Source organism: Trichoplusia ni, chromosome 18 (genome assembly GCF_003590095.1).
Source record: "Trichoplusia ni isolate ovarian cell line Hi5 chromosome 18, tn1, whole genome shotgun sequence".
Taxonomy (NCBI): Eukaryota; Metazoa; Arthropoda; class Insecta; order Lepidoptera; family Noctuidae; genus Trichoplusia; species Trichoplusia ni.
This window is the reverse complement of record NC_039495.1, coordinates 6,366,829-6,382,569: the sequence shown is the minus strand read 5'-3', so window position 1 is coordinate 6,382,569 and position 15,741 is coordinate 6,366,829. Positions and strand designations below refer to the sequence as shown.

Genomic DNA, 15,741 nt, shown 5'->3' with positions numbered 1-15,741 from the left:
GTTATATTCTTCTCGCACTTGATCCGAACACAAACTTAAATTCCCGAAAATTTTACAAGTCTTTTTGAGTTCAATTTCTATACATAATCGGGCATAGGTTCCCCGTCCCAACCACTTTTTCTTAGAAACTATTACAAGTCCAAATTACTATTGTTGAAAGTACTCACGGTTTTTTCACCATACACTCACTGACACTGATACGGTGGCGCCCTCTGTGCTACGGCGTTCACCTTCCTGCTCGCCTCCCTCGCTTCGCCCTCCGGCTGCTGCTATCACCAGTAGTGCTGCTCCACGCTCCACTGGATCCTCCCTGCACCAACCGGTCTTCCACCTCCAGCTTCTGGCACCTCTCACCTGGTACTCACTGAAGGCTGATCTGGACAGCAATCCGCTGCCCAGTATCGAAGCGTAGGATGGTAGATTCTACCACCTCTGGAACCCGCCACAACACTCCCGACCAATCCGACTCCGAAGGACCATGAACGAAGGTCGACTTGGAGAGGGTGGATAATTAAAACACTTGGAAACTAATATTAAGCGCGTATAATATAGTAAACCACAGTGCTTGCTGCTCACAACAAAAAAATTAATTCTCCGACATTTATAATATCCCGTGTAACGAAACCATAGCGCGATCTAAATCGATTCCAACGCCATCTATCGAGGTATCGTGTAAACTTTTACGTTTTATATTCCCTTTGATCGCGCTATGATTCCGTTGACCTATAATTACGTAGACACCATTGTTTTTGAATAAAAATTAAGTTTCGATGGAGTAATATTTACAACCGACCGAGATCTTTTGATTATCAAAAAGATGCTTTCGGAGTTAATAACTCGGCCTGAATTATAGTAGTCACAGGTTGTGTGGCCATCGGTTATGTTAAGGAAACGAGTTGCCTTCTCTGAGGTGTTTATTTATTGTAATTTGTCCGGGATAATGAGAAACCAGGCTATAAACATGGATTCTTAACGTGTTTATTTAATGAAATAAGATAATTATAAGTGTGATGTAGACATTTAGTTGTTACGAACCATTATCTTGATGCCTATCTGCAAATTGAAAAAAAAAGTTAAAATGAAGATGATAAGGCACATGATTAATAATTTTCGTCACTCTACCCAAGGAATACTTTTACAATCGCTAAAATGTATGGAGATGACAGTTCTAAGTCACAAATGACTAATTCAAATGAAATGTTATAAATTACATTCAAAACTTCGTTCTGTCACTCCCAATTAAAAAAAAATAAGACTTTTGAAACTGACTCTTTCCTAAAGTCATGATTCATGATATCCAAGACATACACTGCCCCGTACGAAATTAACTAGGTACCTATTTATCATATGTCAAAACCAATATAACAAAAAATACGTAAATACCTCAACATAAAGTAACGCATGATTTGTAACGCGATTAAAACAAAACGGTTTACAAGTAACTGTTAATTTCATCACGTTACAGTAATCGATTCAGTTACCTTAGCGTGCGCTTCGCCTAGCGCGAAAAATTGCACAGGCATTCCTGCAACCAACTTCACAGCGAATATTTCAAATCATAAAACTAAATAGGATGTTATTTATGTGTACCTACGCGTAGCAGACATCTCAGGGGGAATTACTTTCATATAGTAGTTTTTGTTCCGGCACGCGTGCAGTGTGTGCGGAATGCGCTCGTGACGATCGATTTCGCGCGCAATCATCGCTCGCCATCTTGTTTTTGCTGTCAAAATAATAGCCCCGGGCGCGTTCTGTTGCACGCTACTGTCTTCAACATGTGATGTCACAATTAATAATAATACTCTGAATTCGGCAAAGATTAAACTGCATCGGTATTATGATACCGAGACTAATTTGTTTTTATTAATGTAATTAAATTAAAGCTGTTATTAAGAACATTATTGCGGATTAAGATGAATGTTTTTTTTGCGGACCTGGCGGTGTGGGCGTGTAAGCTTTTATTGTTAATCAGTCTGACTTAAGCTTAGGGATCAAAATAAAAATAATGTTTTGTGAGGGGTGACCTTTCAACGGCGAGATTTTAATCGAAAGAAAAAAGTATTGAAGAAAACGTTTCATTATTTCGAAGCAACCCAGTGTAATTGAGTATATTAAACTTTATAATAACAATCGCCGTACAAAGAGATTATACACGATATTACACAGGGACGTAATCTAGATAATTATGTGTCCAATATTGTCAAATGCGTTTATTATTACAATACAATGTAGCTAACACCAAAAATACTTATGGATTTTATAAAGCATCTTTTATATGCGGCAAACTTAACGACACAAGTTAGCTAATTTAATTAAGGTTATAAATTAGGGCATATAATGACCAAAGACATGAGCATAATCATAAAACATGAGCACATTATGGTAATAACTTCGTACTTTAAAAACCACTTTATATGATTAAAGCAAATATTAAAAAAAATCGTTAACGTTAAAAATCGTAATTTACTTTGTAATCTTACGATTTTCGTTAACTTTCTTGCAGCCTGATAGCTAGTACCTACTTGAGACGATCTTAAAAATGTCCTATATCAGCTGAAATCTCACGTTAAATATATAAAAAAAAACAAGAGAAAAGCATACTTGTTTTTATATTTAAACAAAACCCATAAACATTATTTAAAATCTAGACTAATTATAACATAAACGTTCATAATAAGTAATGTATCCGGTGACTCCATAACCTTATCGCTTGTCATTTTATATTTAGCCATAAACATTAATGGAAATTTTTATTTTTATTACAACGCTCTCGAAAGCATTGTCGGTATCATTCTCTCTTGTTTAAAGACCACCAACGATATGTTGATTATAATTATACTTTTAAATAATTACCAATATGCAAGTCAATTAATGGTCACCTTTATAGCTAATAAATAGAACCTAAAAGGCAATATAGATTATGGAATGCACTTAGCTGGAGATATATTAGATTTAAGTTGTTTAAATCGTTTGATTATGAAATTTTCGAAGTTGTTCGTTACATTTGTGTATCTGAGAAATGCTTATAGCTCTTATAAATAACAGACATTAAATTGTTAAGATAGAAATTAAGAAATAAATGTAGACTACGAAATTAATCGCTTTTACATTTATATTGTGTTGGTAAGTTTTTTAAGATTTTTTTTTTATATTTCATACAAAACTTCTTAAAAAATGTTGATTATTTGTGATTAAACGGCATATATATACTCAGAAAATAACATGTAACCTATAATTAACAAAGTTCCTTTAACAAAATCCCGACTTATTGCTTACATTACAAAAGCAATTTCCTCCAACAAGTTACAAGGCCGAGTCCGTCCCTGCCTCCTCGCTCATAGGGTGTGCGGCGCAGGGTAGACTTAATTAGTTCTTAGACGCGCAAGAATGTGGCACGGAGCGGCTACGATGTTATCCAGAAATTAGCCGGCGACCAAATTAGCTTCCACCGCCGTCCTATGTAATATACAGGCTACCTACCTACCAGTAGGTTAAACTAAAACTGTTGTTAATGTGGAAAAGAGATGGCAATGTATTGTGTATAGCGTTGTCTCGCTTCCACTTCAACAGTCTTGGTATAAAAGGTGGATGTAGGGTGTTTTTAGATAGAGCCTGTAGCAATTGTATGTAATATACTCGGTATTAAGTGCTGTGAAGGAAGAGGATGGGCCGGAGTAGTCATACTGCTGAAGAGTTTGTTTGTTTGTTTGTTTGTTTGTTTGAACGCGCTAATCTCAGAAAGTACTGCTTCGAATTGAAAAATTCTTTTTGTGTTGAATAGACCATTTATCGAGGAAGGCTTTAGGCTATATATCATCACGCTGCGACTAACAGGAGCGAAGATACAATGGAAAATGTGGAAAAACGGGGAAAATTATTCATCTTTCCACTCCATTCAGGCTTCCGTTGTTTGCGCTGCGAAAACGGTTCAAAATACCAATAAAAAGGGTAGGAAAGAATTATTCGTCTTGAATTATCTAAAAAAATGTCCGCAACTGTAGGTATATGTTTATCACTAACTCACTAGAATAGTTTTATGGTAATTATATTTGGTTGAAATAATGCATTATTACAAATTATTTGTTGGAGTTGTATCATCATAATAAAAATATTAATCTTGAACGAGATTTGAGAATAGACAATATGACAATACTTATAACAGTTCTGATAATTCAACTAAATAAATCCAATTATTTTGTTAAATGATGCGTGTAATAATTATTATTACTATAATATTTTTATAATTCACATAATATATATTTTAAGTCCGTATCGATTCATTCCTTTTTATTGATGTTTTTAAGCTGGTCAACTCACTATGAAATAAAACTGATAGACGTCAAATGTTAACCGTTAAAATAACTAGAACATAGGTTTCTAATTATTAAACATTACCTACGTTATTTCTTCGGAACTATAATGCCTAGAAAAAGAAGTCAGCTTTCTCGGCAGACTGCTACTGCAAAGCGGATGCGAGTTTTGCGCAGCAATGAAACAGAGGATGAAAATATGCATAGGTTGGCTACTCAACGAGCAATCAGTGAACAAAACCGTGCTAATGAATCTATCGTTGAACGTTCGCAGCGTCTAGCCTCACAAAATTTGAGAACTTTGGCGAACCGACAACGGGAATCAAGCGCTGAACGTTCGCAGCGACTAGCTTCACAAAATTTCAGAACTTTGGCGAACCGACAACGGGAATCAAGCGCTGATCGTTCTCAACGTTTAGCCTCACAAAATTCCCGAACATTGGTGAACAGACTACGGGAATCAAGCGCTGATCGGTCTCAACGTTTGGCCTCACAGAATTCTCGAACATTGGTGAACAGACTACGGGAATCAAGAGCTGATCGTTCTCAACGTTTAGCCGCACAGAATTCTCGAACATTGGTGAACAGACTACGGGAATCAAGCACTGAGAGATCCCATCGATTATCACAGCAGAATGTACGATCAGCAAGAAATAGAACTCGCAGGCAAGTTAATTTATTAAATGCTGCGTTTGCTTATGATTGTACCCTTGACTATACTAAGCTAAATGGTATTGATATTGGCAGAATGGATAAAATATGCAACTTATGCCAAGCAAAAAAATGGGTGACTGAAGCTTCTGGACTGTGTTGCAGTGGTGGCAAAGTTAATATACCTATAATTCCGGAACCAGCTACAGTTTTAAAAGAACTGATATCGGGCTCACATCCATCATCAAAGCATTTCTTAAATCACTCAAGACAATATAATACACTATTTCAGATGACTTCATTTGGTGCCAAAGAGATTCGTGAGGGAAACTTTATGCCCACTTTTAAAGTCCAAGGGCAAGTTTATCACTTGATCGGTAACTTACTTCCAGCTGAAGGGGCACAACCCGAATTTTTGCAAATATATTTTGTTTCCCATGCAGATCAGGTATCATTGCGCACAAATTTGAATCCAAGTTTGCAAATCGATCTCATCAACGTTCTCCAAACATACCTTCACGATCATAATACGTATATTCAAAGTTTTAAATACAATCTGGAAAATAGACCTCCGAATGACTTAAAACTTATTATTCATGCTGATGTGAAACCTCCTAACGAGCATCGAGGTCGGTATAATGCGCCAATAGTAGATGAAGTAGCTGTTCTTTTGATAGACGAAGACAAAGGTCCCCGAGATATTGTGTTGACTGCGAGAGATGGTGGACTTCAAAGAGTTTCTGAAATTCATAGATCTTATGATCCACTTCAGTATCCATTACTGTTTCCCTGTGGTATTGACGGATACTGTATAAATATTCCACAGCAGAATACTGCTGCTAGATCTAAAACTGTATCATGTATGCAGTTCTATGCATTTAGACTCATGGTGAGAAGTAATGACTTTAATAGCATACATTATTTCAAAGGATTATTCAACCAATATTGTGTTGATATGGCGGCAAAAATGATTACCGAGAGGCTTGACTTCATCAAAAGAAATCAAAAAACGTTGAGAGCAGAAGAGTACATTCATTTAAGAGATGCCGTGGTTAGTGATGGCAATATAAACGCTTCTAATATTGGCCAGCATGTTATATTGCCGTCGTCATTTACAGGGTCCCCCAGATATATGAACGAAAAAAGTCAAGATGCCATGACATATGTCAGGAAATTTGGAAGACCAGATCTCTTCGTTACATTTACATGTAACTCCGAATGGCCGGAAATAAAAATCGAGCTATTACCCAATCAACACTCTTACGATAGACATGATCTGGTTTCTAGAGTATTTCATTTAAAACTCAAAAAAATTATAGACCTACTAACCAAAAAAAATATTTTTGGAAAATCGAAAGCCTTTGTTTATAGCGTAGAATGGCAAAAAAGAGGTTTACCTCACGCCCATATTTTATTGTGGCTGGTTAACAAAGTACAACCAAGTTTTATAGATTCCATAATATCGGCTGAAATCCCTGACAAACAACAAGATCCAATTCTTCATAATATTGTCATAAAAAATATGATACATGGTCCTTGCGGATTTCATAATCCTGCGTCACCATGTATGAAAGAAAACATGTGTTCTAAAAAGTACCCCAGGCATTTTATTTCTGAAACACAAACCGGGGATGACGGTTACCCAGTCTACAGGCGCAGGTCCCCAGATAATGGTGGAAACTCAGCATTAATTTGTGTTAAAGGTACGGAAATTCGCGTGGATAATAGGTGGGTTGTTCCCTATAATCCAGTGCTATCACGAATTTTCAATGCACACATTAACGTAGAGTTTTGCCACTCGGTCAAAGCTATTAAGTACATCTGTAAGTACATTCATAAAGGTTCTGATCAAGCCACATTTTCGTTACAAAATAATAACGATGAAGTAGAAAAATATCTAAACGGGCGCTATATAAGTTCCTCGGAAGCGCTCTGGAGAATTTTCCAATTTCCTATTCATGAACGTTTTCCGGCAGTAGTTCATTTAGCAGTTCATTTGGAAAATGGACAAAGAGTTTATTTTTATAATAATGCAAACCTTCAAGATCGCGTTAATAATCCTTCACCAACGACACTTACAGCGTTCTTTGATCTTTGCAAACGTGACGATTTTGCAAAAACCCTTTTATATCACGAAGTACCCCAGTATTACGTATGGGAACAAAAAACATTTTCTAGAAGAAGACGAGGGCAAGACGTTGAAGGATATCCGGGCGTTAAAAAAGACTCAACTTTAGGACGTATCTACAACATTCATCCAACTCAAACTGAATGTTTTTATTTAAGAATGTTACTGCAACATGTTCGCGGTCCACTGTCATTTGAACATCTAAGGACCGTAAATGGTGTTATTTGCCAAACTTATCAAGGCGCTTGCAAGGAGTTAGGTTTACTGGAAGGAGATGAACATTGGCACAATACAATGTCAGATGCTGTCATGTCCGAGCCAGCCACAAAATTAAGAGAACTATTTACCATCATCCTGATATTTTGCCAACCATCTGACCCCTTAGAGTTATGGAATAAATTTCGTAATGCTTTATGTGACGATGTATTGAACAGAATGCGTAATGAGAATCAGGATATGACATTAGAATATAATGATGACATATACAATGATGGACTAATCTTAATTGAGGATAAAATTCATGAGATGAGCGATAAATCACTAACCGATTTTGGGCTACCTGTATCAAAAAGGATAAATTCTCTTAATCATCTGGATCAATTAGAAGTAGCGTTGCGAAAACCATATCATACTATAAATGAATTAAATGAGTACATTACCCAAAATGAACCAAAATTAGTTAATGACCAGGTGACCGCGTATAATTGCGTTATGCACAGTGTATGTTTTAGTGAAGGAAAAATATTTTTTTTGGATGCTCCCGGTGGAACCGGCAAAACCTTCATTACCAATCTTATACTAGCAAAAGTAAGGTCTCAGGGAAAGCTAGCTTTGGCAGTAGCGTCATCAGGCATCGCTGCAACTTTATTAGCAGGTGGACGTACCGCTCATTCGACTTTTAAACTCCCCTTAACTGTTTCTCTACAGAACGATAGCGTGTGCTCCATACGTAAAAATGGCCCTTTAGGAAAAGTTTTGCAAGATGTCAATTTAATAATCTGGGATGAATGCACCATGATCCACAGAGCTCATGTAGAGGCATTAGATAGGACTCTCAGAGATATTAGAAGTTGTGAAAAAATCGTGGGTGGGATTACCGTTATGTTTGCTGGGGACTTTCGACAAACTTTACCAGTAACAGTAAGGGGAACTAGAGCAGACATTGTAAAGTCTTGCCTTAAAAGTTCCCCATTATGGAAGTTTGTTAACACACTAAAATTAAATACAAATATGAGAGCACATTTGGGGGAGGTAGTATTACCTTTCCTTCAAAGTTACTTTTAGTAGGAGACGGCAAAGTACCCCATTTCGAAAATAAAATTGAAATTGATCGCGAATTAGGAAAAAGAGTAAGTAACATTGAGGATTTGATTTCAAAAGTTTACCCTGATATCAGCCAAATAGCAAATAAAGATCATCAATGGATGTGTCGAAGGGCAATTTTGGCGGCGAAAAATAGTAGCGTGGACGAAATTAACGACCTAATTTTAAGTAAACTTCCAGGAGACATAGTTACCTACACATCTATAGATAATGTAATGGAAGAAGAAGATACGGTCCATTACCCACAGGAGTTTCTCAATTCTTTGAACCCAAGTGGTCTTCCCCCGTATTCCCTCAATTTAAAAATAGGTGCTCCAATAATATTACTCCGAAATCTTAAACCACCAAATTTATGCAACGGGACCCGACTTCAAATCAAATTTCTACGCAATAATGTCATCGTTGCAATAGTTTTGACTGGTCCAGCAGTTGGTCAAACAGTTCTTATACCTCGCATACCGATGATCCCGAATGATTTACCATTTCAATTTAAAAGAATTCAATATCCCGTAAAGCTATCTTTCGCCGTTACTATTAATAAATCACAGGGGCAAACATTTACAAACGTAGGAATCGATTTACGACAAGACTGTTTTTCACACGGCCAACTATATGTTGCGCTGTCGAGATGTGGTTGCGGAGAAAATCAATATGTTCTAATGCCACAAGAAAATAAAACTAAAAATATAGTTTACGCAGAAGTACTTTAAAATAATAATGTTCTTTTAAAAACTTAATTGTCTAAAGACGGACTAAGCAAAAATATTGTACACTCTAATACCGCTAATATTTCATTTTTCAACTGCCATACTGGTAGAACGGTATGAATTTTGATGTTCAGATAGCTATCAAGAATTGTAATCTATACTAATATTATAAAGCTGAAAAGTTTGTTTGTTTGAACGCGCTAATCTCAGAAAGTATTGGTTCGAATTGGAAAATCCTTTTATGTCGAATAGACAATTTCTTTAAATATATTCATTACTTTCATAAAGATTAATGCATTAACTTAAAAACAACATACTTTTACTACTACTTTCATTTAAGTATAATAAATCCTAGGACTGATTTAATGAATCAGTGAATTTATTTTTTATTGTTTTTTATGTTTGATTTGTATATGTGTAAATTTCAGTAATGTGTATAGCTATTAACAATAAAAATGAAACAATATGGGTTATGATTACCTGAAATAAGTGTCTTTCATTTTATTTATTTTATGTAGTAGATGATTATTTGTATTGAACTCATAATTAGAAACAACATACACGGCAAAACAACGTTTGCCGGGTCAGCTAGTAATAACATAAACGTTCATAATAAGTAATGTATCCGGTGACTCCATAACCTTATCGCTTGTCATTTTATATTTAGCCATAAACATTAATGGAAATTTTTATTTTTATTACAACGCTCTCGAAAGCATTGTCGGTATCATTCTCTCTTGTTTAAAGACCACCAACGATATGTTGATTATAATTATACTTTTAAATAATTACCAATATGCAAGTCAATTAATGGTCACCTTTATAGCTAATAAATAGAACCTAAAAGGCAATATAGATTATGGAATGCACTTAGCTGGAGATATATTAGATTTAAGTTGTTTAAATCGTTTGATTATGAAATTTTCGAAGTTGTTCGTTACATTTGTGTATCTGAGTAATGCTTATAGCTCTTATAAATAACAGACATTAAATTGTTAAGATAGAAATTAAGAAATAAATGTAGACTACGAAATTAATCGCTTTTACATTTATATTGTGTTGGTAAGTTTTTTAAGATTTTTTTTTTATATTTCATACAAAACTTCTTAAAAAATGTTGAGTATTTGTGATTAAACGGCATATATATACTCAGAAAATAACATGTAACCTATAATTAACAAAGTTCCTTTAACAAAATCCCGACTTATTGCTTACATTACAAAAGCAATTTCCTCCAACAAGTTACAAGGCCGAGTCCGTCCCTGCCTCCTCGCTCATAGGGTGTGCGGCGCAGGGTAGACTTAATTAGTTCTTAGACGCGCAAGAATGTGGCACGGAGCGGCTACGATGTTATCCAGAAATTAGCCGGCGACCAAATTAGCTTCCACCGCCGTCCTATGTAATATACAGGCTACCTACCTACCAGTAGGTTAAACTAAAACTGTTGTTAATGTGGAAAAGAGATGGCAATGTATTGTGTATAGCGTTGTCTCGCTTCCACTTCAACAGTCTTGGTATAAAAGGTGGATGTAGGGTGTTTTTAGATAGAGCCTGTAGCAATTGTATGTAATATACTCGGTATTAAGTGCTGTGAAGGAAGAGGATGGGCCGGAGTAGTCATACTTATATAGGTAGACTAGCTGACCCGGCAAACGTTGTTTTGCCGTGTATGTTGTTTCTAATTATGAGTTCAATACAAATAATCATCTACTACATAAAATAAATAAAATGAAAGACACTTATTTCAGGTAATCATAACCCATATTGTTTCATTTTTATTGTTAATAGCTATACACATTACTGAAATTTACACATATACAAATCAAACATAAAAAACAATAAAAAATAAATTCACTGATTCATTAAATCAGTCCTAGGATTTATTATACTTAAATGAAAGTAGTAGTAAAAGTATGTTGTTTTTAAGTTAATGCATTAATCTTTATGAAAGTAATGAATATATTTAAAGAAATTGTCTATTCGACATAAAAGGATTTTCCAATTCGAACCAATACTTTCTGAGATTAGCGCGTTCAAACAAACAAACTTTTCAGCTTTATAATATTAGTATAGATTACAATTCTTGATAGCTATCTGAACATCAAAATTCATACCGTTCTACCAGTATGGCAGTTGAAAAATGAAATATTAGCGGTATTAGAGTGTACAATATTTTTGCTTAGTCCGTCTTTAGACAATTAAGTTTTTAAAAGAACATTATTATTTTAAAGTACTTCTGCGTAAACTATATTTTTAGTTTTATTTTCTTGTGGCATTAGAACATATTGATTTTCTCCGCAACCACATCTCGACAGCGCAACATATAGTTGGCCGTGTGAAAAACAGTCTTGTCGTAAATCGATTCCTACGTTTGTAAATGTTTGCCCCTGTGATTTATTAATAGTAACGGCGAAAGATAGCTTTACGGGATATTGAATTCTTTTAAATTGAAATGGTAAATCATTCGGGATCATCGGTATGCGAGGTATAAGAACTGTTTGACCAACTGCTGGACCAGTCAAAACTATTGCAACGATGACATTATTGCGTAGAAATTTGATTTGAAGTCGGGTCCCGTTGCATAAATTTGGTGGTTTAAGATTTCGGAGTAATATTATTGGAGCACCTATTTTTAAATTGAGGGAATACGGGGGAAGACCACTTGGGTTCAAAGAATTGAGAAACTCCTGTGGGTAATGGACCGTATCTTCTTCTTCCATTACATTATCTATAGATGTGTAGGTAACTATGTCTCCTGGAAGTTTACTTAAAATTAGGTCGTTAATTTCGTCCACGCTACTATTTTTCGCCGCCAAAATTGCCCTTCGACACATCCATTGATGATCTTTATTTGCTATTTGGCTGATATCAGGGTAAACTTTTGAAATCAAATCCTCAATGTTACTTACTCTTTTTCCTAATTCGCGATCAATTTCAATTTTATTTTCGAAATGGGGTACTTTGCCGTCTCCTACTAAAAGTAACTTTGAAGGAAAGGTAATACTACCTCCCCCCAAATGTGCTCTCATATTTGTATTTAATTTTAGTGTGTTAACAAACTTCCATAATGGGGAACTTTTAAGGCAAGACTTTACAATGTCTGCTCTAGTTCCCCTTACTGTTACTGGTAAAGTTTGTCGAAAGTCCCCAGCAAACATAACGGTAATCCCACCCATGATTTTTTCACAACTTCTAATATCTCTGAGAGTCCTATCTAATGCCTCTACATGAGCTCTGTGGATCATGGTGCATTCATCCCAGATTATTAAATTGACATCTTGCAAAACTTTTCCTAAAGGGCCATTTTTACGTATGGAGCACACGCTATCGTTCTGTAGAGAAACAGTTAAGGGGAGTTTAAAAGTCGAATGAGCGGTACGTCCACCTGCTAATAAAGTTGCAGCGATGCCTGATGACGCTACTGCCAAAGCTAGCTTTCCCTGAGACCTTACTTTTGCTAGTATAAGATTGGTAATGAAGGTTTTGCCGGTTCCACCGGGAGCATCCAAAAAAAATATTTTTCCTTCACTAAAACATACACTGTGCATAACGCAATTATACGCGGTCACCTGGTCATTAACTAATTTTGGTTCATTTTGGGTAATGTACTCATTTAATTCATTTATAGTATGATATGGTTTTCGCAACGCTACTTCTAATTGATCCAGATGATTAGAGAATTTATCCTTTTTGATACAGGTAGCCCAAAATCGGTTAGTGATTTATCGCTCATCTCATGAATTTTATCCTCAATTAAGATTAGTCCATCATTGTATATGTCATCATTATATTCTAATGTCATATCCTGATTCTCATTACGCATTCTGTTCAATACATCGTCACATAAAGCATTACGAAATTTATTCCATAACTCTAAGGGGTCAGATGGTTGGCAAAATATCAGGATGATGGTAAATAGTTCTCTTAATTTTGTGGCTGGCTCGGACATGACAGCATCTGACATTGTATTGTGCCAATGTTCATCTCCTTCCAGTAAACCTAACTCCTTGCAAGCGCCTTGATAAGTTTGGCAAATAACACCATTTACGGTCCTTAGATGTTCAAATGACAGTGGACCGCGAACATGTTGCAGTAACATTCTTAAATAAAAACATTCAGTTTGAGTTGGATGAATGTTGTAGATACGTCCTAAAGTTGAGTCTTTTTTAACGCCCGGATATCCTTCAACGTCTTGCCCTCGTCTTCTTCTAGAAAATGTTTTTTGTTCCCATACGTAATACTGGGGTACTTCGTGATATAAAAGGGTTTTTGCAAAATCGTCACGTTTGCAAAGATCAAAGAACGCTGTAAGTGTCGTTGGTGAAGGATTATTAACGCGATCTTGAAGGTTTGCATTATTATAAAAATAAACTCTTTGTCCATTTCCAAATGAACTGCTAAATGAACTACTGCCGGGAAAACGTTCATGAATAGGAAATTGGAAAATTCTCCAGAGCGCTTCCGAGGAACTTATATAGCGCCCATTTAGATATTTTTCTACTTCATCGTTATTATTTTGTAACGAAAATGTGGCTTGATCAGAACCTTTATGAATGTACTTACAGATGTACTTAATAGCTTTGACCGAGTGGCAAAACTCTACGTTAATGTGTGCATTGAAAATTCGTGATAGCACTGGATTATAGGGAACAACCCACCTATTATCCACGCGAATTTCCGTACCTTTAACACAAATTAATGCTGAGTTTCCACCATTATCTGGGGACCTGCGCCTGTAGACTGGGTAACCGTCATCCCCGGTTTGTGTTTCAGAAATAAAATGCCTGGGGGTACTTTTTAGAACACATGTTTTCTTTCATACATGGTGACGCAGGATTATGAAATCCGCAAGGACCATGTATCATATTTTTTATGACAATATTATGAAGAATTGGATCTTGTTGTTTGTCAGGGATTTCAGCCGATATTATGGAATCTATAAAACTTGGTTGTACTTTGTTAACCAGCCACAATAAAATATGGGCGTGAGGTAAACCTCTTTTTTGCCATTCTACCGCTATAAACAAAGGCTTTTCGATTTTCCAAAAATATTTTTTTTGGTTAGTAGGTCTATAATTTTTTTGAGTTTTAAATGAAATACTCTAGAAACCAGATCATGTCTATCGTAAGAGTGTTGATTGGGTATAGCTCGATTTTTATTTCCGGCCATTCGGAGTTACATGTAAATGTAACGAAGAGATCTGGTCTTCCAAATTTCCTGACATATGTCATGGCATCTTGACTTTTTTCGTTCATATATCTGGGGGGACCCTGTAAATGACGACGGCAATATAACATGCTGGCCAATATTAGAAGCGTTTATATTGCCATCACTAACCACGGCATCTCTTAAATGAATGTACTCTTCTGCTCTCAACGTTTTTTGATTTCTTTTGATGAAGTCAAGCCTCTCGGTAATCATTTTTGCCGCCATATCAACACATATTGGTTGAATAATCCTTTGAAATAATGTATGCTATTAAAGTCATTACTTCTCACCATGAGTCTAAATGCATAGAACTGCATACATGATACAGTTTTAGATCTAGCAGCCAGTATTCTGCTGTGGAATATTTATACAGTATCCGTCAATACCACAGGGAAACAGTAATGGATACTGAAGTGGATCATAAGATCTATGAATTTCAGAAACTCTTTGAAGTCCACCATCTCTCGCAGTTCAACACAATATCTCGGGGACCTTTGTCTTCGTCTATCAAAAGAACAGCTTACTTCATCTTACTATTGGGCGCATTATACCGACCTCGATGCTCGTTAGGAGGTTTTCACATCAGCATGAATAATAAGTTTTAAGTCATTCGGAGGTCTATTTCCAGATTGTATTTAAAACTTTGAATATACGTATTATGATCGTGAAGGTATGTTTGGAGAACGTTGATGAGATCGATTTTGCAAACTTGGATTCAAATTTGTGCGCAATGATACCTGATCTGCATGGGAAACAAAATATATTTGCAAAAATTCGGGTTGTGCCCCTTCAGCTGGAAGTAAGTTACCGATCAAGTGATAAACTTGCCCTTGGACTTTAAAAGTGGGCATAAAGTTTCCCTCACGAATCTCTTTGGCACAAATGAAGTCATCTGAAATAGTGTATTATATTGTCTTGAGTGATTTAAGAAATGCTTTGATGATGGATGTGAGCCCGATATCAGTTCTTTTAAAACTGTAGCTGGTTCCGGAATTATAGTTATATTAACTTTGCCACCACTGCAACACAGTCCAGAAGCTTCAGTCACCCATTTTTTTGCTTGGCATAAGTTGTATTTTATCCATTCTGCCAATATCAATACCATTTAGCTTAGTATAGTCAAGGGTACAATCATAAGCAAACGCAGCATTTAATAAATTAACTTGCCTGCGAGTTCTATTTCTTGCTGATCGTACATTCTGCTGTGATAATCGATGGGATCTCTCAGTGCTTGATTCCCGTAGTCTGTTCACCAATGTTCGAGAATTCTGTGCGGCTAAACGTTTGAGAACGATCAGTCTTGATTCCCGTAGTCTGTTCACCAATGTTCGAGATTTCTGTGAGGCCAACGTTGAGACCGATCAGCGCTTGATTCCCGTAGTCTGTTCACCAATGTTCTGGAATTTTGTGAGG

General features: G+C 36.0%; 1 protein-coding gene across 2 annotated transcripts in view; it reads right to left on the bottom strand.

Moving 5' to 3' along the window:
• Positions 1-15,741, bottom strand: part of LOC113502749 (tetratricopeptide repeat protein 28) — a 110,469-nt gene that overhangs the window by 58,918 nt on the left and 35,810 nt on the right. Inside the window, exon 1 of one of the 2 annotated variants that reach the window (XM_026884405.1) lies at positions 1,482-2,612. The exons of the other annotated variant lie outside the window; for it this stretch is intronic. Within the exon in view, the coding sequence (XP_026740206.1) occupies positions 1,482-1,523 (42 nt within the window). The 5' untranslated portion in view covers positions 1,524-2,612. Of the gene's footprint in view, positions 1-1,481; positions 2,613-15,741 lie in introns of those variants that run through there. 2 annotated transcript variants of the gene reach the window in all.